General features: G+C 44.4%; 1 protein-coding gene across 1 annotated transcript; it reads right to left on the bottom strand.

The window, feature by feature from the left end:
- Positions 1-562: 562 nt before the first annotated feature.
- On the bottom strand, positions 563-19,383 carry apoob (apolipoprotein O, b). Its single transcript, XM_056299734.1, has 9 exons — positions 19,345-19,383; positions 18,866-18,976; positions 18,494-18,616; positions 14,599-14,631; positions 12,817-12,871; positions 10,024-10,119; positions 7,035-7,126; positions 1,079-1,165; positions 563-745 (listed from the first exon to the last, which is right to left on the bottom strand). The coding sequence occupies exons 1-9, from the start codon at positions 19,360-19,362 to the stop codon at positions 701-703; spliced, it is 660 nt and encodes a 219-aa protein (XP_056155709.1). The 5' UTR covers positions 19,363-19,383; the 3' UTR covers positions 563-700.
- Between the last annotated feature and the right edge of the window lie 3,464 nt (positions 19,384-22,847).

The raw sequence follows: 22,847 nt of genomic DNA, 5'->3' as shown, positions 1-22,847 counted from the left end.
ACAATGTCTTTTGACTTGTTTTTATGAATGTATTGTATGCTGTGGAACTTACTTCTGTATACTGTTTCCACCATTTGCTAATATCATGCTATTTACAGCTATCAATGTGTTTTGAAGCACATCCAATGTTCAAAATGTCAAAGAAATTCAGACTGTTCTAAAAATGTGTGTGTATGCGCATGCTTGCGCGTGCATGTGTGCGAGTGTGTGGGTGTGCATTTGTTTGGCTATCGTGTCACAAAGTAAATAAACTCCCTTTGAAATGGTGACAGCTGTGTCATTTTTGTTTAATGTAGACCTTTTTTATTTGTATGTCAGATCTTTGACTGTGCCCGAGTGGATCACTGGAGCCATCTTGGAACTCGACTCAGACTCAACCTTGATGACTCGGACTCGGACTAGGGTAATAGGGACTCGACTCGGACTCAGGTAATGGGGACTCGACTCGGACTCAACTCGACTTTTCTTTGGTGACTCGGACTTGGACTCGGACTCGAACACTGGGGACTCGAGACTCGACTCGGACTCGAGGTTTAGTGACTCGACTACAACACTGGTGCGTGTGTGCTTAAACATGAGTTTTGAAGTTACCATCAGATTAAACAGAGATGCTACTTGTGTGTGTGTGTGTGTGTGTTTGTATCTCTCTTTAGGTCCCTGTCAGGTTGGAAAAACGCGGCGTGTGCATTGTCTTGCAGTCTCAGCTGGTCGTGCCGTTGCTCTCCGTCTTCCCCTTCTTCTCCATCTTCATGAGAAAAGAGAAGTGAGATCATACAGGCTTAGAGAGGACAAGGACACACTGACTGCAACAAAGGCCACATTCATAGTCGTCTCCACTGTAAAGATCGCCTGGACTTCTGAGATGACAGTTCATTCCTTTCTATTGTGTGCTGACTGCTCAGACTAATGTAAGAGTTTCACACTCCATCTCCTCTTTCATCAAACACTGTCCATATATTAGACGTATTATCAGCAACTGAAGAACCAAAAAAACATCACATTCTGAGCTGCAATTGAGTCGTGACACAACACCTGACACTTCGAGTGTTCAGTGAAGCCCTGTAAATTGTGGACGAACCTTTTTACCAAATGGTGGCTCCTTCCAGAGGGTCTCCACAGCCTCGTGGCCCTGCTGAGCCCGGGTGACCACCGAGTCCTTGCTCACCTAGTAGGAGGAGCAAACACAACACACGCTAGCTGATCAGCATCAGTCCTGATGGTGTGTGTGTGTATGTGTATGTGTGTGTGTGGGGTGGTACGCCCTTTTCTACGAGAAGGTCAAAAGTCAGGGACCGATACAGAACATATACCCCCCAAAAAATAAGTAAATCATTTAGCGTCTTGCTCATGAGCACGTCGACAGGACATGTGTTTACTTTGACATGCCTTCCCCACAGCGGTAACCCCCAACTCAACCCCCAACCTGGGTTGATTTACCCCTCGTTTATTTTGTTTTTAGGTCGTTTTGACTCGATTTTCATTGAAATGCATTTTCTAACAGCAATGTTTCATGCACAGAGTTTGAATGAATGTCAAGTCAATTTTGTTTGAAAAGTCCATTATCACAAATTATACATTTACAGCAACACAACATCCTGTCCTTAGACCCTCACACTGGATAAGAAATAACTCCCTAAAAAAAAAAAATCTTTAAAAGGGAGAAAAAATAGCGAGCAGCTAACAGATGGCTGCTTTTTTAGTAAATTTAGCTACAGTGTCAAAGAGAAATCTGGGGTTGTTTATTAATATTGATTTACGCTGCTTCTGCAGCAGATAAAGCACACTCGTGCCACGACAGATAAAAAACTTCCAGTTTTGATCTTCCCCATTTACGTTCCAGTCTCCTGCAGGCCCGCTTAAGAGCACGTGTCCCATCATTAAACCAGGGTGTAGGCCTCTTTAGTCGCCTCGCTCTGGTAGTGGGAGGTGCAACTGAATCGAGGAGACTAGAGGGGGCCACAGTTAAGTCACTAGTGAGATTTTCAACAGAGTCAGTCTCTACAGTGAAAGGAGCCAAGACTTCAGGCAGCTGCTGGCCAAATGCAGCTACAGTGGAGGGACCAATGTGGCGAGTGGCAATTACATCTGTGCTGACATTAACAGGACAGGCCACTAAAGCTGCAAATTTTATGAGATTATCTGACACAGCAGATGTGGTTGGCAAGACAGTCCGATCAGAAACAGCTATCCCTCTAAATCAGGGGTGCCCAACTCCAGGCCTCGAGGGCCGCAGTGTCTGCTGGTATTTGTTGCAACCATGCACTGTACCACCTGATTTAACTAATTAGCTCACCTCTTGGACCAAGGAGGGAAAGGAATTAGTTAAATCAGGTGGTACAGTGCATGGTTGCCATAAATACCCGCAGACACGGCAGCCCTCAAGGCCTGGAGTTAGGCACTCCTGCTCTAAATAAAAACAAATCAAGGGTGTTACCAGTGCAATGAGTCGACTCGTGAACAAACTGAGCGAACAAAAAGTACCAACTAGTGCCAGAAAGGCTTTACTTAGAGGATCAGTAGCCTTACTCCGATGAATATTGAAATTACCAAGAACCAGAACCTCATCAGAGTGAGTAACAAGACCTGAGACAAATCCGCCAAATTCTTCAAGAAATCGTGAGTAAGGGCCCAGAGGTCGATAGAGCATCACAATCTGGACTGAGCCGAGTCTGTTCATGGCTGAGGGAGATGGACTTAGAATAAGAGCCTCAAAAGACTGGAAGCTCTTATTCCAAGTCCATCTTAGTTGAAGTTTAGAAGTTAAACTGAACATAGACATATATTAAGGGGGCACCCCCACCTTGTTTATTTGCCCGAGCTACATGGGCATAAGTATAGTCAGGTGGGGAAGCTTCAATTAAGGGAAGGAAAACATTTGATTTTAGCCATGTTTCACAAAACCCAATCATATCGAAACTATGTTCAAGAATCAGATCATTAGTTAGTCAGGCTTCGGTAGACAGTGATCTGATATTTATGAAATCCAAAAAAATTTTTTTGTTTACTTCTTTATTAATCCCCTGGGGTGGAGAAATTCTCTCTCTGCATTTAACCCATCCTAGTTGTGTAGCTAGGATCAAGCGAGCAACAACTGGACCGACTCCAGCTCGTCTTGCCATGTCTCGGTCAGGGGCATGCGTGTCTTTTTGATGGTGGGGGAAACCAGAGTACCCGGAGAAAACCCACCGCAGACACGGGGAGAACATGCAAACTCCACACAGAGGATGACCCCCCCCCCCCCCCAAGGTTGGACTACCCTGGGGGTTTGAATCCCGGACCCTTATGAAACCAAATTTAAGCAAATTTAATGAAATACTGACATTGGAGCCTGACCCATATTGTCGCGTTTAAGGGTAGCTCTATTAAGTGAAACACTTAATATACCCCCCCCCACACACACGCAAACTCCAAAAAAAAAAAAGGAAAAAAGTCACATAACGATTAAGTGGCCCACTAGCCTCGTGCATGGAAACCACGATCTATTTGACCGTGGGATCAAACGTTCTACCTGCTTCCTGTGGTCGACCTCTAGCCTGTGTGCAGCCATGTCTGCATCCGGCCTTCTTTGTGATCACTGTGGAACGTGTCACTTTGTGTGTCTGTGTTTTCTGTGTGCTTGTCCCAGGTCTCTGGGCAGGCACTGAAAGTGACTCAGACATCCGTAGATACACAGAACTAAAATAAGCCCATATTCCATTCCACCCAAAGACTCCATCACACCCAGTTTCCGTCTGAAGGAGGTCAGGTTGGAGGGCAGGATAATGACCCTGTATAATTCACAGCTAGGGCCTCATACAGGAAGCCACAACCCTTTCCTTCTGGCGAAAACAGTGATGGATGGATGGATAAACATGCACGCAAGTCTTTTATATTCCACGGAGACCGATATGTGTACTTACTATATGGAAAAGTTTCTCTGGAATAGTTTATGTACATAAAAAAGAAAAGAGAAAGAAGATCTGTAGCCTACCTCCTGGTTAGTGCACGGCAACAAGCTTTTTCTTCTTTTCAACACTGCATTAGCGTGGCTGTGTTTAATAAATGTTACGCGCACAGTTAGAACTACGGGTGTGCAAGGCTAACTGGTTAGCCAGCTAACTACTTAGTTTAAATTAGTCAGAGTCTCAATGGTTAAATGGTTAATTTGCACATTTTCATCCCCGCCTTAAGCATTTGGTCGCGCGCACGTGTGTGCGTGTGTGCGTGTGTGTGTGTGTGTGTGTGTGTGTGTGTGTATATCTGTGTGGTTAATCTCGCAAACTACTGGATCTACCAGCCTAGCAGTTTCTGAGCACAGTTATGACTGTATGATGGAGAACCTCTCGTGCTCGCGGTGATTCAAAACTGCTTGTTCCCGCTATCGCTACCCCTGCTCTTCAGTTCACTCTCTGGCTCGCTCAACCGATGCCACTTCCCATCACCGCCCGCTCTTGAGTCAACCGCGTGCATGCACAACTAACGTCTACAGTTGACTGGGCACTGACAAGTATCAAAAGTGTATGAGGAGTCGATCGTATTTCACAAGTCAGCAAATCACGCACTGCCGATCTCAGCCCAGGACAACCGGAGGGATGCTGATGAGCAAAAAATAATAACCTCTGTGTGTTCATGCGTGCTCAGTAAGCCAGGTTAGGAAATCCAAGAAATTGAATCAGTTCATCTGGACACAGAGTTTAGCGGGAGAAATGATTCATCACTCATCTAAAGTGACTTTGTCAGTTTCGGCTGACTGCAGGTATCCCCCAACTAACGTTGATGACACCCAGCTTTATCGCAGCACCATCCTCTCAGCTACCTGAGAATCCCTTGTCAACCGCCTCCACCAAATAAAAATCTGGCTGTCATCAAATCTACTCAAGCTAAATGGCAATAAGACTGAGCTCATGGTTGTGGCCAATAGAAAGGGGCCAATTTTGTACCAAATGTACAAACCCCAATTCCAATGAAGTTGGGACGTTGTGTAAAACGTAGATAAAAACAGAACAATGATTTGCAAATCCTTTTCGACCTATATTCAATTGAATACACAACAAAGACAAGGTATTTAATGTTCAAACTGATAAACTTTGTTTTTTTACAAATACGCACTCATTTTGAATTTGATGTCTGTAACACGTTCCAAAAAAGCTGGGACGGGCATGTTCATTGCTGTGATACATCACCTTTCCTTTTAACAACACTCAATAAGTGTTTGGGAACTGAGGACACCAGTTGTTGAAGCTTTGTAGGTGGAATTCTTCCCCATTCTTGCTTGATGTACGACTTCAGTTGCTCAACAGTACGGGGTCTCCGTTGTCGTATTTTGCACTTCATAATGCGCCACACATTTTCAATGGGAGACAGGTCTGGACTGCAGGCAGGCCAGTCTCGTACCTGCACTCTTTTACTATGAACCCACGCGGTTGTAACACGTGCAGAATGTGGCTTGGCATCGTCTTGCTGACATAAGCAGGGACGTCCCTGAAAAAGACGTCGCTTGGATGGCAGCATATGTTGCTCCAAAACCTGTGTGTACCTTTCGCATTAATGGTGCCTTCACAGATGTGCAAATTACCCATGATGCCATGGGCACTAACACACCCCCATACCATCACAGATGCTGGCTTTTGAACTCTGTGCTGATAATAATCTGGATGGTCCTTTTCCTCTTTAGCCTGGAGGACACGACGCCCATGATTTCCAAAAACAATTTGAAATGTGGTCTCGTCGGACCACAGCACACTTTTCCACGTTGCGTCAGTCCATCTCAGATGAGCTCGGGCCCCGAGAAGCTGGCGGCGTTTCTGGGTGTTGTTGATATATGGCTTTGGCTTTGCATGGTAGAGTTTTAACTTGCACTTGTAGATGTAGTGATGAACTGTGTTAACTGATGATGGTTTTCCCAAGTGCTCCTGAGCCCACGTGGTCATATCCTTTACAGAATGATGTCGGTTTTTAATGCAGTGCTGCCTGAGGGGTCGAAGGTCACGGGCATTCAATGTTGGTTTTCGGCCTTGCCGCTTACGTGCAGAGATTTCTCCAGATTCTCTGGATCTTTTGATGATATTATGGACTGTAGATGAGGAAATCCCTAAATTCCTTACAATTGTACATCGAGAAACATTGTTCTTAAACTATTGGACTATTTGCTCACGCAGTTGTTCACAAATTGGTGAACCTCCCCCATCCTTGCTTGTGAACAACTGAGCCTTTCGGGATGCTCCTTTTATACCCAATCAGGACACTCACCTGTTTCCAATTAACCTGTTCCCCTGTGGAATGTTCCAAACAGGTGTTTTTGAGCATTCCTAAACTTTCCCAGTCTTTTGTTGCCCCTGTCCCAGCTTCTTTGGAATGTGTTGTCAAATTCAAAATGAGTGAATATTTGCAAAAAACAATAAAGTTCATCAGTTTGAACATTAAATATCTTGTCTTTGTAGTGTATTCAATTGAATATAGGTCGAAAAGGATTTGCAAATCATTGTATTCTGTTTTTATTTACGTTTTACACAACATCCCAACTTCATTGGAATTGGGGTTTGTATGCCTAATTTAAATATGTGCAAATAACACTGGAGCACCGAGACACTATTTGCTTGGCAGCACAGTCACGGGTGCGTTTCACCCTTTGTGGGTGCCTTGAGAATCACATGGTCTCTTTTTGTCTTATTTGTGCAGGTTTAGCAATTCGCCAGTAGTGACTTGGCCAGTAAGTGTTTAGTCAGAGTGATTGTTACCCGAGGTGCTTTAACTGCGCGCTGTCCCTCACGCCCCTCGGCGCTCGGCCGACCAATCGTGTAACTTCAATGACGTTGTCGGTCAGCTAATCCAGCGACCCATGTGACTGATCGCTAAAGTCAGTCCTGCTAACATGACCCATCAGTCAGTCAGTAAGGGACATTCGTGTTTGTAGGGCTGGCCCGCCGGCCGGTCCAGCCAAAAACCGTTGGTCGGGATTTAAAATAGCTGTTCCTCCCGTCTTTAGTTAGAAGCCTTGTCAGAAATGACTTTGCATAACAGCCATTATGTACGCCATGACACAAATGCACACACACCTTCAATAAGGAGGCCGCTTGTTGAGGATAAAACATGGAGGCACTCAGAGCCATTAGTCCAACAGGATACACCAGACGCTTCACCTTGGACCCTGAGAGAGAGAGAGAGAGAGAGAGAGAGAGAGAGAGAGAGAGAGAGAGATGATTAATGTTTACCTTTTTTCAATGTTTAAACCCTTGCTTTGTCAATATGTACATTGTTACGTCATGCCAATAAAGTCATTTGAATTTGAGAGAGAGAAAGAGAGAGATCAGAGTACATGTATAAATGCATGGACGTAGTTCTTACCCTAACCAGGGTCTATATTCCATCCATCCATCCATCCATCTATTATCCAAACCGCTTATCCTGCTCAGGATCGCGGGGCTGCTGGAGCCTATCCCCACAGTCATCGGGCGGCAGGCGGGGAGACACCCTGGACAGGCCGTCAGGCCATCATAGGGCCCCCCCACACACACACACACACACATTCACACCTAGGGACAATTTAGTACGGCTGATTCACCTGACCTACATGTCTTTGGACTGTGGGAGGAAACCGGAGCACCCGGAGGAAACCCACGCAGACACGGGGTGAACATGCAAACTCCACACAGAGGACAACCCAGGACGACCCCCCAAGGTTGGACTACCCCAGGGCTCGAATCCAGGACCTTCTTGCTGTGAGGCGACCATGCTAACCACTGCACCACCATGCTGCCCTACATACACACATACATACACTACCGTTCAAAAGTTTGGGATCACCCAAACAATTTTGTGTTTTCCATGAAAAGTCACACTTATTCACCACCATATGTTGTGAAATGAATAGAAAATAGAGTCAAGACATTGACAAGGTTAGAAATAATGATTTGTATTTGAAATAAGATTTTTTTTACATCAAACTTTGCTTTCGTCAAAGAATCCTCCATTTGCAGCAATTACAGCATTGCAGACCTTTGGCATTCTAGCTGTTAATTTGTTGAGGTAATCTGGAGAAATTGCACCCCACGCTTCCAGAAGCAGCTCCCACAAGTTGGATTGGTTGGATGGGCACTTCTTTGAGCAGATTGAGTTTCTGGAGCATCACATTTGTGGGGTCAATTAAACGCTCAAAATGGCCAGAAAAAGAGAACTTTCATCTGAAACTCGACAGTCTATTCTTGTTCTTAGAAATGAAGGCTATTCCATGCGAGAAATTGCTAAGAAATTGAAGATTTCCTACACCGGTGTGTACTACTCCCTTCAGAGGACAGCACAAACAGGCTCTAACAGGTACTATTTAATGAAGATGCCAGTTGGGGACCTGTGAGGCGTCTGTTTCTCAAACTAGAGACTCTAATGTACTTATCTTCTTGCTCAGTTGTGCAACGCGGCCTCCCACTTCTTTTTCTACTCTGGTTAGAGCCTGTTTGTGCTGTCCTCTGAAGGGAGTAGTACACTCTATTTTCTATTCATTTCACAACATATGGTGGTGAATAAGTGTGACTTTTCATGGAAAACACAAAATTGTTTGGGTGATCCCAAACTTTTGAACGGTAGTGTATATGTCAGTAAATAAAATTTATAGTCATTTCAATGACCAAGTACAGCAAATAACTTTTAAGTTGAAATTCGTGTTTTAATACACAGGGTACAGATACACATACGGTTATAAATTTAGCAATTACACTTTCCATTGTCAATGTAAGATGTCCAACAACGAGAAGAGACACCAAAACTGATGGATGAAGTGGAGCACTGCTCCACAAATGTTCAATTCGAGGAGCCATCAGAGGAAAATTCGCTTTCTTTCTGTGAGAAACAGGAACCCTCATTACCACGGCTGCAGCAGCAACAACAACAACAACAACTTAGTTTTGTATAGCGCCTTTCAAGGGAACCCAAGGACCTTGCAAGGAGAATCTTGTGCATTCCTGCAACAAGCGCTGCGAGCGAAGGCTCATTCGGCGAAGCAGGGCGCATTAGAGGCGAGGCGGAATTGCCCGTCTGTACTCACCCTCCACAAAATACACACACATGCACACTGTATACAGGTAACTGCTTGTCTTTTTCCCGCCTTTTAACTCGTTCTCGTGTAAAGTACATTGCATTGATTTATGTGCCTAATAAAGAAAGGCTGACTGATCGATATGGTGTTAAATACATGGCATGCTGGGAAATAAAAGCTCTCTCACACACACTCAATACCCAGCAACACAGAGCAGCGTTCAATCTAGTCAGGGACAAAGAGGCTGGCTCTGTACTGGGAGCGCCCCTGCTGACAGGCCACCTTGGAGCATGGAGTGGAATTGTGCTGACAACTGTGTTTTTCCAGAATATCTATTAATGGGAAGTGGACTGAGTCCACACCCTGTGTGCTCTTCAAATAGGTTTACACCTGGGAGCTGCACGGTAATAACACCGTAATTCTTCCTGTTTGGTCACAGAGCAGCTCCACCAGAGTGATGTGGGTCAAGTGCCCCGCTGAAGGGAAGTGTTAATTTTATCGACAAATTTTTTTTTTTAAATGTTCTATCGGCAACATTTTTTCACAAAGAGAAGATACCATATCTAAAAATGAAAATGAAATTTCCTTTTTGATTCTATCTAGGATTTGGAAAAAAGGGCGCATCAGGCAGGCGTGATGGAACTTTTTTTTGTCTTAAAGCAGCAAGGTAACTACACCGAGGAAAACTGCAGCAAGACCCGTTGGTCAATGAGCTGACGAAAACTTGATAATCCGGTTTTTGTTTAGAAAGATGGATTTTCACTTGATCATTGAGGTGGGTTTTTCTTACAAATAGAAAGGTTTTTACTTTTTACTGTCAACGAAAACTGACTCAGCTCAAGGGCACAACAGCAGCAGATGGTGTTTCTCATTTAACCCCACCCCCCCGGGAGGGGGGGGGGATTCGAACCACTTCCTGCTGCCTCTTTATCTACCTGTCTGTAACCTTTAACCCAATACCTCTCGTCAGTCTGTGGCCGCAGTGTTTATGAACACAAGAGATGCACTTGTGTTACCTTTGGCCAGAAAGAGTCCCAGGAAGCCGGAGAATCCCACGATCCCAATGCTGGGGTAAAGTTTGGGGGGCGGATTGCTCAGGAACTGGTACATATCTGAAAAGGGGAGAGGCAGTGGTGAGATGAAGGCACCACCAAGTTCAGCGGTCTGATTTACTCAAACCTAGTTCTAGAGACACCTCTTATCAGGGTCTTGCACTTGTATTCACCTATAGTTCTATATTTAAGTCAGTCAAACAAACAGTGAGTAGATATTGGTACTTATTTAAGTTAGTCAAACAAGTAGTGAGTAGATATTGATATTTACTTAAGTCGGTCAAACAAGCGGTGAGTAGATATTGATACATATTTAAGTCAGTCAAACAAGTAGTGAGTAAGATATTGATACTTATTGGAAAGTGACCCTCAAACTGCAAGGGCATTTCAAACTCTGCCTATATATATATATATATATATATATATATATATATATATATATATATATAGTATGTAAATATATATAGATGTAGGAATTTTTTTTAAAATACATATATAGCAGTACAAGCTTGTTCGTGTGTTGCGCACTCATCAGCTGCCAATATATATATATATATATATATATATATATATATATATATATATATATATATATATATATATATATATATGTGTGTGTGTGTATATGTATATATTATCCCCTCTACTGATCCAGGGGGGGGCTGCAGACTACCACATGCTTCCTCCGATACATATGGTGTCGCCAGCTGCTTCTTTTCACCTGACAGTGAGGCAGTGAGCAGTTTCGCCAGGGGTACGTAGCACGTGGGAGGCTCACACTATTCCCCCCAGTTCCCCCTCCCTTGGACAGGCGTCCCCGACCGACCAGAGGAGGTGCTAGTGTAGCGACCAGGACACATACTCACATCCGGCTTCCCACCCGCAGACACGGCCAATTGCGTCTGTAGGAACGGTCAACCAAAGCTGGAGATAACACGGGGATTTGAACCCGTTATCCCCATGTTGGTAGGCAACGGAATAGACCACTACACCAGCTGGATGCCCCCTCCGCTTAGATATTTTTATAAGAGGTCTTCCAACTTGCGTAACTCCCTAATGAAGTCCGATTTGCCTAACAGGCCCACTCACTTTCTCTCAGATCCCTAGTGGGAATTTTCCTAGTCATAATTGTGTACACTGTTATTCTATGCTTAAGTTTATGATTAAGTCTGGAGTCTGGTGTTGACATCAAGGTTAGGGGCAGAATCACATGTAACACTAAACAAGTGGTTTACCTGTTAAAATGCTGATGTAATTTATATTATGCTGAGAACAAAAAACAGAGTTAAAAACTAGGATCTGTGAACAAAAGTGCTCTATTTGTAATCACGATGATAAATCATAAGTGGCTAGGCACTTCAATAATCATAACCACAGCTCCAGTGAACAACATTACATGGGCCCTGAGACAGTGAAGACGCCACGGAGAAGTGGTAAGACAGACAGAAAGGGAGGCGTATTGGACACACTGCCTTGGTACTCTCATTGCCCATGGGAAGAATGATTCATTTGCTTGTTTCTTATGAAGTGAATATAATTTGTGTTATTATTTTTTTTTAATGTTTTAGTAACCTACAGCTTGAGATTCTGTGCCTGGAATGGTTGTAGCGCCCCCTACTGGAATGCACATGTTGTGCCGGCTGGGGTCACCTATCAACTCCACCTGTGTCGACTGACTCGAAATTGCCAGAATGCACACTGAAGATGGGCGTTTTACCCAAAACGTCCGTGTGGCAACATTAGAAAGCCAAACTGAAGTGCTGTCCTAGTCTTTTTTTTTTATGACCTCTCAGAACATGCCACCCGGCTCCTGGTTCAGGCTCTCGTTCTCTCGCAATTACACTACTGCAACACACTTCTCGCGAGTCTCTCAGCCTATGTAATCCAACCACTGCAAGGACTCCAAAATAATGCCAGATGCCTGGGTTTCAAAGTGCCTCCATGTGCATGTCGCCTCCCTCTTTGTGTCCCTATACTGCACACATAAACTCAAAGCCCTGCTGTTTGGGTTTCGGGCAGTTCAAGGAGCTGCACCAACTTACCTGTAGTCCCATATTAACACCCCCCATTGGACCTCTTCGTTCTACCTCTGGTGGGCGACTATCTGTCCCCTTTATCAAAGTGGCAAGAGTCTAGGAGGTCCAGACTTTTCCCTCACTTGGTCCCAAACTGGTAGAACAATAACCCAGTCTCCCTCAAAGTAGCTAACTTGCCTACTTCCTTCAAAGAAGGCCTAAAAACCTCACTCTTGAGGGCCTACCTTGACCCTTAAAGTGGCCTCAGGTGATACTCGCCATGAATTTGAATTGGTGCCAGCTGTTACTATTATTACTGCACCCAGACTTATATACCATTACTATTGAACCCCTTTCCGACTTGCGCTTGACAGCTTAACTTGCCTGTTTTCTGACTTGTGGCAATGTAAATCCATGTTTTAATTTGATTACCCCATTTCCATCTCTTGAGGCTCCAAGGCACCCCTACACTAAATGCACTTGACTTGACATGCAGGTTTGGCTACGACTAGTATTTAGCAGTCTGTGATGCCAACTGGGAACATTCAAGTCTATCTGCTAATCGCTGCCTCTCTTGTAAGCCATGTAAGGACAAAGGCGTCTGCTAAATTAGTGAATGTAAATTTTCGTTAGCATTAATAAAGTATTTGTGCATTTATAATCCACCCTGAAAACAAGCCAGGAAAGAGAACTTCTCATTCATAACACTGATGAACTTGCCCTCTTATTTGAGCCTTCTTACCTCTGACCGACCTAACGGAGACGTTCACCGTTGGTTGTACCGTCTTGTAAACTTCCTGGGTTCCAAAGGTTGTTGGTGCACCAGACAGAGAGACACAATATAAACCAAATTACATCATTCAACTGATAACAGCCCTTATTTAGATTAGGAGGCCCTATGTAATGACTGGGTGTTACCTGGTCTGACCCAAACCCTATCTATCCCATCACTGTCTGTCCCATTTAATGTACCATGAAGGTCCACAGAGCCAACTTCTCGTTTTGAATCAAAAGGATAAATTATTTCATGATTAGGATTATTGTACCATGGTCTTTTTTTTTTTAAATTCCCCCCCCCCCTAACTGTATCCAGCCAATTACCCCCACTCTTCCGAGCCGTCTCGGTCGCTGCTCCACCCCCCTCTGCCGATCCGGGGAGGGCTGCAGACTACCGCATGCCTCCTCCGATACATGTGGAGTCACCAGCCGCTTCTTTTCACCCGACAGTGAGGAGTTTCACCAGGGGGACATAGCGCGTGGGAGGATCACGCTATTCCCCCCAGTCCCCCCCCCTAACAGGCACCCCGACTGATCAGAGGAGGCGCTAGTGCAGTGACCAGGACACATACCCACATCCGGCTTCCCACCCACAGACACGGCCAATTGTGTCTGTAGGGACACCTGACCAAGCTGGAGGCAACACAGGGATTCGAACTGGCGATCCCCATGTTTATCAGCAATAATTCAACTATGGCGGCATGGTGGTGCAGTGGTTACTGCGGTCGCCTCAGAGCAAGAAGGTCCTGGGTTTGAGCCCCGGGGTTGTCCAACCTTGGGGGTCGTCCTCTGTGTGGAGTTTGCATGTTCTCCCCGTGTCTGTGTGGGTTTCCTCCGGGTGCTCCGGTTTCCTCCCACAGTCCAAAGACATGTAGGTCAGGTGAATCGGCCGTACTAAATTGTCCCTAGGTGTGAATGTGTGTGCGTGTGGGTCGGCCCTGTGATGGCCTTGCGGCCTTTCCAGGGTGTCTCCCCGCCTGCCGCCCAATGACTGCTGGGATAGGCTCCAGCATCCCCGTGACCCCAATTAGGATAAGTGGCTTGGATAATGGATGGATAGTTCAACTATTGTCATGGGTAACATGAACAATACAATATTTTCTTTTCACAACAAGACGGGCTGAATGCAACTAAATTCAACCGTTACATGACTACCAGTGTTGAAGGACTATTACTTAAGCTTGCTAGCATCTGGACATGAGAAGCAAAATAAAAAAACAAAACAAAAGACTCCGAACTCATTGTGACATCCACTATGGTGGTCCTCAAACTCAGTGTCAATTAACAGTCATCACATGAATGTGATCTTCTTTTTTTTTTTTACTTTGAGATACTTAAGTTAACCACTCTGCATTTAACCCATCCTAGCTTGTGTAGCTAGGAGCAGGGGGCAGCCACCCTGCAGCACCCGCGGACCAACTCCAGTTCGTCCTGCAATGCCTTGCTCAGGGGCACAGGCAGGAGAATTAACCCTAACATGCATGCCTTTTTGATGGCAGGAGGAAACCCGAGCACCCGGAGGAAACTCACCGCAGACACGGGGGGGAACATGCAAACTCTGCACAGAGGACGACCTCAGATGAACCCCAAGGTTGGACAACCCCGGGGGTTCGAACCCAGGACCTTCTTGCCGTGAGGAGACAGCATTAACCACTGCGCCACTGTGCTGCCCAATCATATCAACATCCCAGCCATGTCAGAGGGAAATAGGGGAGTTTGTCCACGGCAGGTCCAGACAGTCACTTACCTCTGCCTTCTCCAGCACTGACTGACTGGTTTGCTGCAAGAGAGACAACAAAGCACACGACAGTCATCACTTACAGCGGGTCCATTCAAATGCCAAGCAAATTCCAAGCAAAGTTTTAATAAAAGCTTGTTTTCAAAAAGTTGAAAAGTTCAAATGAAATGAATTTGCATTTCCACTGACTGGTTTAACAAGCTGCCTGATCTCCGGACCTAACCACTAAATAAACGAGACAGGGCCATAAGAATTAGTTGATATTGCTGAACTTTGAAAATTCATATTTCATTGCATAATTTCTTTACCAACAAGTCCTATTTCTATTTTCGTTCATTAGGCGCGGTGTCTGCCATTGTGTAACGTTTCAGCTGTAGCGATCTGGTTGCAGGTGTCAAAGGTCGACACCCAGAAACATCCCGAACATTCAGAAAACAAATACACACAAGACGGGATCATTACGGACACTGACACACACTACCAATGAGCCATATGTAACTATTCAGTGCATTTCTGGATGAGTTTCTGCTATTTTATTTATCTATTTTGACAGTGGCTCTGGAGGTAGAGCAGGTCGTCTGGTAACTGGAGTGTTGCCGGTTTGATCCTCGGCTCCTCCTTGCAGAAATGTCGAGGTGTCCTTGAGCAAGACACCTAACCCCTAACTGCTCCCCGTGAGCTGGTTGTCGCCTTGCATGGTCTACACCACTGTCAGTGTACGAGTGTATGAGTGTGTGTGTGTGTGTGTGTGTGTGTGTGTGTGTGAGTGTGTGCGTGTATGGGTGAAAGAGTGTATGAGTGTGTGGGTGTATGAGTGTGTGGGTGAATGTGAGGCATTCATTGATTGTGAAGCACTTTTGAGTGGTTGTCGCAGCTAGAGAAGCACTATATAAATGCAACCCATTTACCATTTCAGGGGGGTGGGCATCATACTATGTATGCCTTTATAAGGGTTCAAGTGTGGGGCATCTGGGTAGCGTAGCGGTCTATTCCATTGCCTACCAACTCTGGGATCGCTGGTTCAAATCCCTGTGTTACCTCCGGCTTGGTCGGGCGTCCCTACAAACACAATTTGCCGTGTCTGTGGGTGGGAAGCCAGATGTGGGTATGTGTCCTGGTCGCTGGACTAGCGTTTGCTCTAGCCGGTCAGGGCGCCTGTTCGGGGGGGGGGGGGATAGTGTGATCCTCCCACGCGCTATGTCCCCCTGGTGAAACTCCTCACTGTCGGGTGAAAAGAAGCGGCTGGTGACTCCACATGTATTGGAGGAGACATGTGGTAGTCTGCAGCCCTCCCCGGATCGGCAGAGGGGATGAAGCAGCGACCGGGAAGGCTTAGAAGAATGGGGTGATTGGCTGGATACAATTGGGGAGAAAGAAAAAAAAAAGGGGGGGGTTCAAGTGAAGTATAAAAGTTCCAAAAAAACCCCCAAAACATCATGAGGATTTCCCAGCTCACAGATTCTGAGGTCAAAGGCTTCCAAGCTGTAAAAGGATTCCGGGTAGCTCGGAAAACTAGGGTAATTGGTCAAGTACAATCGGGGAGAAAAAGAGGAAAAGATCTAAAAAAAAAAAAAAAGGATTCCGAAATTCTTAAAGAGTCCCACCCATCTTGAGTCAGCCCAGGTATTTATCACGGCTGTTTCTCAAATGCCAGGGGAGGAAAGCCGGTGGGAACTTTTTTTTTTTTTGATGGAGGAGGATCATAAATGACCACAAACATCAGGGATGGCATATTTAAGGGGTTTTAGAACCACGAGAGCGTGAAACCTTAGCGGTAAATGTGTGCCAGGTGAAGCCGTATAACCTATAGGTGGGCAGAGAGAGAAACACAGACAAGGAACTAGCGACTCTAAGATAAATGAACAACAGGTACGGTGAGACTTGACCTCAATTATATTCCATTTTTATGATGGCCACATAAATCTTACACATGGATGCAAACATTTATCAGATCATGTATATATGTACATATATATAAAATCTAGTGAGTCAAATAAATTCTTTATGAGACAGTACAAGCCTGTTTCATGCCATGAGCAATCATCAGCTGTCAATCAATCAATCAATAAATTATATATATATATATATATATATATATATATATATATAAACATATTTTGTGCCTTATTTGTTGAGCGCTTTCCCTATGGTTGAGTGTTTCTTTTAACAAAGTTCATATATATATATATATATATATATATATATATATATGTTTTGTTTTGTTTTGTTTTTTAGTTTGGATATATGTGTTAGTTTAGATATGTGTTGTTGAAGTTCTTGTAGTTTTTGGATATGTGTTTTTGTCTTTGTGTTACACTGCTGTGGGCTGGGGGAAACGGCATTTCAAATGTCGAATAAAGTGTTCCTGATTCTTGATCATGATACTGAGGTAACTGGAGTGAGGTTTTGCCTTAATCAATAATTATAATTATTAAGTAATTCCGTCTTTTTACAACCTGGGTCTTATTTTTGAAGTTGCTGCTATCATGCCATCATCATTTATGTAATTTCACTCATCGCCTTCACTCTGGAGGCTGCCGGACATGGACCCACCACTAGACATCGATTTACGCTGTTGTCCTTTCAACAACAACAATAACAAACACCTACTACCCGGTTAGACTGTGCATGATTTCCCATGATCTATGACTTCTCAACTGTGCTGCCCGGGTATGAGCACCACTACTACAGTAAGTACAGGCTGGTCATTCCTGCAAGCTGGACCAGCTCACCACTGCAGCCAATCATTGCTGATAATACTGGACATTTCGGGTACTAACTTTTGACTTGCACACACTTTTTTTTTTTTACACCCAAACATGTGGTTTAGACAACTGGGCTTTACTGAAATATGCCTGATGCTTCTGTTCATTTGCCCCTTGAGATGGTGTTGTAAAAGCTGTATTCACCTGTGGTTCCATATCCGACTGTTGACAGTGAAACGTGTGAGTACAATGATGTCATTGATATGCACAATGGCAAAACCTACAAGACTAACACCCAGGTTGTAAGAAACTGCAACTATCCCTTGACGAAAGTGTTTAATGGAGCTGCCATGACACTTCTAGAAACTCTACAACCTGTTTCGACAAAGCAGGCTGGCATGTTGGGTTTCCCCTTTGACATTTCCAAAATGCGTTGAAGTGCGCCTCTGTAGCCAAATGGTTAGAACACATACCAGATGGCCACAACCGTCGCTGGTTCGATTCTAGCCGGCTACCTTTTTTGCATGTCATACCTCTCTCCACCATTTCCTGTCTGCCTCTTCACTGATGCTGGAAAAAAAAATCTTAAAAAAAAAAGGTGCTAAAACGTTATTAACACACTGGAGCCAGAATGGAGACCAAGTCTTCCCCAAGTATTCCCAGGCCGCATCGATAGAAAAGAAGTCACTTGAGTTTCGTTAAGGGTGACTTCAAATCCTGTTGTTCAGGTTCTTTGCTGACAAACATTTCGCCGATTGAAGATCTCAGGTTTTTCATATATGAACTCAGAAGGTACTGTACATAACGTTTAAGGTTCCTTGGTGCATAATATGGCTAGTAAATATCGGCAGGGGTTGCCGAATTTATCGACTGACATTTTTTCAATGACTCACAGTCCCCCGTTCAGATTTCTGCATTCAGCAACACAAGTGACAGACTCAGTTATTTGCCGTTTGCTGCCCTGTCTCCCAAAAGATCTGGCTCACGCTCACACAACAAACTGTGCGGGGTGATCACAGCAAACTGATGTCTACAGAGGGTGTTCGAACAAGGCAGACGTCAGTAAAACATGCCGTGTATCTGCTACCTTTTTTTTAAAAATTCGAATTCGTTTTCCTTGCTTGCTTTTATTTGTTATTGGCGTTGCTGAAGGAGAGTGGTCAGGATTAAAGCACACTTACACGACACCTCTGACCTACCTGACACTGGCTGGTATACGGCTCCAGCAGTTTCCTCAGGGAAGCCACAATCTGCTCCACAGGGCCCACTTCTGGCTCCACATACCTGAACTTCTTTTCTGGAGTACTGTACAGAGATGGGAGCTGCAACATACACACACACACACACACACACACACACACACACACACACACACACACACACACACACACACACACACACACACACACACACACACACACACAGAAAAGAACCGTGTGATGATGCATGCTAAACCGTGTGGTTGATCACATGTGGGTACACAGATATTGATTGAGTGAGAGTTTTTGTGCCAACCAACTTTAATGACAACGTGAAGAGAGGCTACCTGGAGGAGTCTGTTCCTAACGTACCTCGTCAATGTTCAAAGATGGTGCTGGGTTTTTCTTCTTGCCCTCGCTGGCGGCTAGCACCGTCCCACTCATCAGCCCGACGAGACCGGGAACTGCGACCGGCAGCGACACCTAGCGGCAGAGAGGTAGAACTCGCTAAAGACCGGCTGATGTTGATTCTTCGGAGAGCGTATTAAGGAAGATGTTGCATTGTTAACCACATAAAACCGCCTTGTATTAGGTCAAGTAAATAACGTTGAACGGAACTTCCGGGACGCCGGAAGCGGCGGTGCCATACATTCAACTGCCCTGTTGAGATTACAAGTTGCTAACGTTAGCTGGTAGCTTAGCTCCAAAGACATCCAACAGGGGATATAGAAAGTACACAATACAAACGGCTCCCACTAAGCTCCGTCTAAACGCTGATAAATCCGGGATGACATTTGGCGTTACCGCTTGAATTTTGAAAATATGGTGAACGTTACAACAAACTGAATTACCCGTTGTGTGTTTGACATCTTCTGTCCTGTGACGCCCAAGCGTTTGTACGGCGAGCCGGAAGGACAAACGCAACGAAAAGGCGCAACGCTAACAGACAGAAACACCCACAGGCACCAAAAGGAGAAGAAGAAAAAGTGAACACAAAAGGGTAGAAAGTTGAACAATATGAACATTTATTACTGGAAAGAAATTACAAATCGTTCCAATTTACTACTCAGATTATAGATAGGTTAATCTGATTTCATTTAACTTCCTTTTATTCAGATAGAGTCATTGTAACAGGGTATGTTTTATTCTCATACTGCATTCTATTCTTTTATCCTACTGATGACTGACGGATGACGGAAGGACTAAAGAATGCTGCGCTATGACAGAATGTGCCTCAAACAATGACAGTAGTGTTGGTTACAAATTTTAAACAGCAAACGGTAGGAGAACTGGAAACAAACAAAAAAAAAGTTTGGCGTATTCAGTGTTCATTATACAGACTGTAGTTTAGACATTAAAAAAAAGTGACGCGTCAGAGACAGATGCATGAAGGGGGGGGGCACGACCCCTCAACCCAACCTGCTTTTGGAGTACCACCTTCGAAACGTACCACTTCCCACCACTGAGTGTGTCCATCCTAAAAAAAATCAACACAACTATGTCTTAATGTCAAGTCTGAACAGCATCATAGTCCCTCTCAAATGAGCTCCCCTTGGATATAACCACGTTAACATGCTACAGCAATAAAACTGCACAGCCGTACTCAGGACTAAAGAGAGGTATTCCACAGAGTAAAATGTATATGTTGGTAAAGGGAAAACTACAGTGTTTTTACTGATGATAAAAAGCAGTTATGCAAGAAGTAGCCGTGTGCACATAAAGGTGATTTGGCAGGTCAAGGTAGGGAAATGAGTGGAGCCTGCACTCATTGAACTTTAAATCATAAATACAGTGTTTGACCCACATGGTGTCAAAGTGGCCCCGTGAGTCAACTCCACTTCTACCTGATGAGGATCCAACAAGGACCAAAACGGTGTTTACTGAATGTCGATGATCTAGATCACGACTTTGCATGGTCTACTCTTATTCCTGCCACATAGATTTTCTATAATCCAACTGTTAAGACTGAATTCGGATATTGTGATTTGCAAATCCAACTTTTTGGCATTAGCAGTACTGCAGGAGTAGATCAAACAGGTGGTAGAGAAGGTACAGAACAAGGAAAGTAGACAGAGCACAAACTAAACATCTCTCTCTCTCTCTCAACGCAACAGAAGAATTTACGATGCATAGCTTATCACAATAAATAACTTCATCACTGCTCAAAGCACTGCATGTCAATGAAAGTGACATCTCAACCAAGGAAAAAAATAAATAAATACATGGCTGAAAGACAGAACTGCGTTAGTTTGTAATTTAGCCCTTTTGGATCACAAAGAAGAACAGAAAATAGAGATGACAAGGTCAACAACTTTGGGCAGGTTATCAAGCAGGGATTACTGAACTGCAGGATCAAGGAGCTAGACACAGGCCTTGAACGTCATTGCCCCAATGTAGCCTATAAATACCAACCAATTAGTTTCTTTCCATCTGCTATGACTCACTTCTCCGATGGTCCTTTCATACAGATGACCAGTGGATATCAAAGTGTGCTGGTCCATGTCAATCTCATGTAGGAGGCAATTCAGACAGAGCCTCGCACACAGGAGTGTCCTGTTGGCTGCAACCTTATGACATCATCGAAAGCAGACGTGTTTACATTCACTGGTCAAGGTGGCCGACAACGTCCGACTCCAAACACGGAGCAAAACAGGTTTGGACTTTCGAGCTAAGCGAAGAACAGTTTGACCTACTTTTCATTTTTCACACCGACGGTGAACGCACCTATTGCTGATGTATAAGGGGGTAGAAGTTTAATACACGAAGAACTTTTCAGGCTACTTTCTACTAAAACGTCAGCAGTGATACAAGTTTTAATGCCACAGTTATTTGGAAGGTTAGCTGGTAAACCATGATCCTGCATAGGCAAAACCCCAGCCATCGTAAAAACAACAAAATAAGCCTAACCAAATGTGGACATGAATAAATGAAGCAATGCAAAGCCATTTCATCTCATACATATACAAGGGGTTAAGTAAGAAGTAGGCATAAAAAAAAGGAAATAATTTCAACCTCAAACCTTTGGCCCCATGGTATGTGACAATGTTAACGTCCTGTAAGTATCAGGCAGACTACTGTCACAGCAGAGCTACAGTGACTTCCTCACCATTTCCTTCATCACAAACCCTCACGCAACAAACTGGTGAACGTATTTCTCTCTCTCACATGCACACAAACACGCACACAAACGCACGCTCACGCACACACAAGTCCTCCAGACAAAGAGACAGAGAGAGAGAGAGAGAACGAGAGAGAGAGAGAGAGAGAACAGAGAGGCTTAGTGACGTCACACGATCGTGAGCACAGAATGGAAGATATACTGAAGATGACCGGAAAACTAAGACTGAAGGCCCAAACACACTGGAAGGAAGAACTTGTGCGCGTCGTATGGCGCTCCTGATCGGACATTTGTGTGGCAACAATGCAGAAAGGCATTTCTAAACACTGGCAGTGCTGCGGATGATGTCACAAGTTTGAAACCGTTCTGTTCAACAGTCTGCTCCTGATATCTGGAGACTAACGAGTGCAAGAGTTGGCCTATGTAAGCGCTCACACTGTTCATATATCTCAGCAATTCTAAAATCAGATAATCATGTTAACCAAGTTAACTGCTTGGCTCTTAAGTTATTTGGTATAGATCTTCATCAATCAACCTCATCCCTGTCTTGGCGTGCGGTTACACTTATCTCAACGTGTTGTTTTAGGTAAGAACGTAGACATCAGTTTTTATGGGATTGAGTATGTCTATAATCTAGTTTAATCTGTGTGTGTGTTACTCCCCATGCCCTCCCTCTCAGTTTGTCAGCTACCGTGGTCCGAGTGCACCCGGACTACACAGAGGTCAGCTCATGACGCCAGCATGAACGCCGAGGGTTTTAAGGGCTGTTGGAACTGTGATCAAAATCCACATTTCTGTACCGCCAGGAACTGTCGTTCAATTTGTCCTGGGGGGAGGGGGGGGGGGTTGGACTGAAAATGTAACCGTAGCCTCCGTTCAATGTGTCCTGCCTTACAACAAGAAAACCCTGATCAAAGACACGTATGGTGTCTGTCCCCCTCTTGACGGATAAGCACTTTCCTCGGACCTCAGGAAAAATAACAGACAAAAAAAAAGCAATACAAATGAAAATAAAAACTAAAAACCCCCAGCAATTTTGGTCCTCTATTAACGCTCTAAAAATCAAACAGTGCAAAGTAGACTTGTTCAAAAACACGTGCCACAGACACTTCCAGTGTGTTCCCGCCTTAAGACCAAGACTGACCCAGTAGCCTAAATACAGCAGGTGAGTAGAGTAGGAAACTGACCTTAGTCCAAAAATAAACCAGCAGAATGACAAAAAAAAAAAAAAAATGT

This window comes from Lampris incognitus, chromosome 19, assembly GCF_029633865.1.
Source record: "Lampris incognitus isolate fLamInc1 chromosome 19, fLamInc1.hap2, whole genome shotgun sequence".
Lineage (NCBI taxonomy): Eukaryota > Metazoa > Chordata > Actinopteri > Lampriformes > Lampridae > Lampris > Lampris incognitus.
Note: the sequence above shows the minus strand (reverse complement) of the source record. Positions and strands in the feature narration are given on the sequence as shown.

Bases quoted from the DNA above. Each gene is read 5' to 3' on its own strand.
- apoob (XM_056299734.1), bottom strand. The intron at 12,872-14,598 runs GTAAGTGACTGT...TTTGGAACCCAG, and splicing joins CAGTGCTGGAGAAGGCAGAG to GAAGTTTACAAGACGGTACA. The intron at 10,120-12,816 runs GTAAGAAGGCTC...TCCCCTTTTCAG, and splicing joins CTCCGTTAGGTCGGTCAGAG to ATATGTACCAGTTCCTGAGC.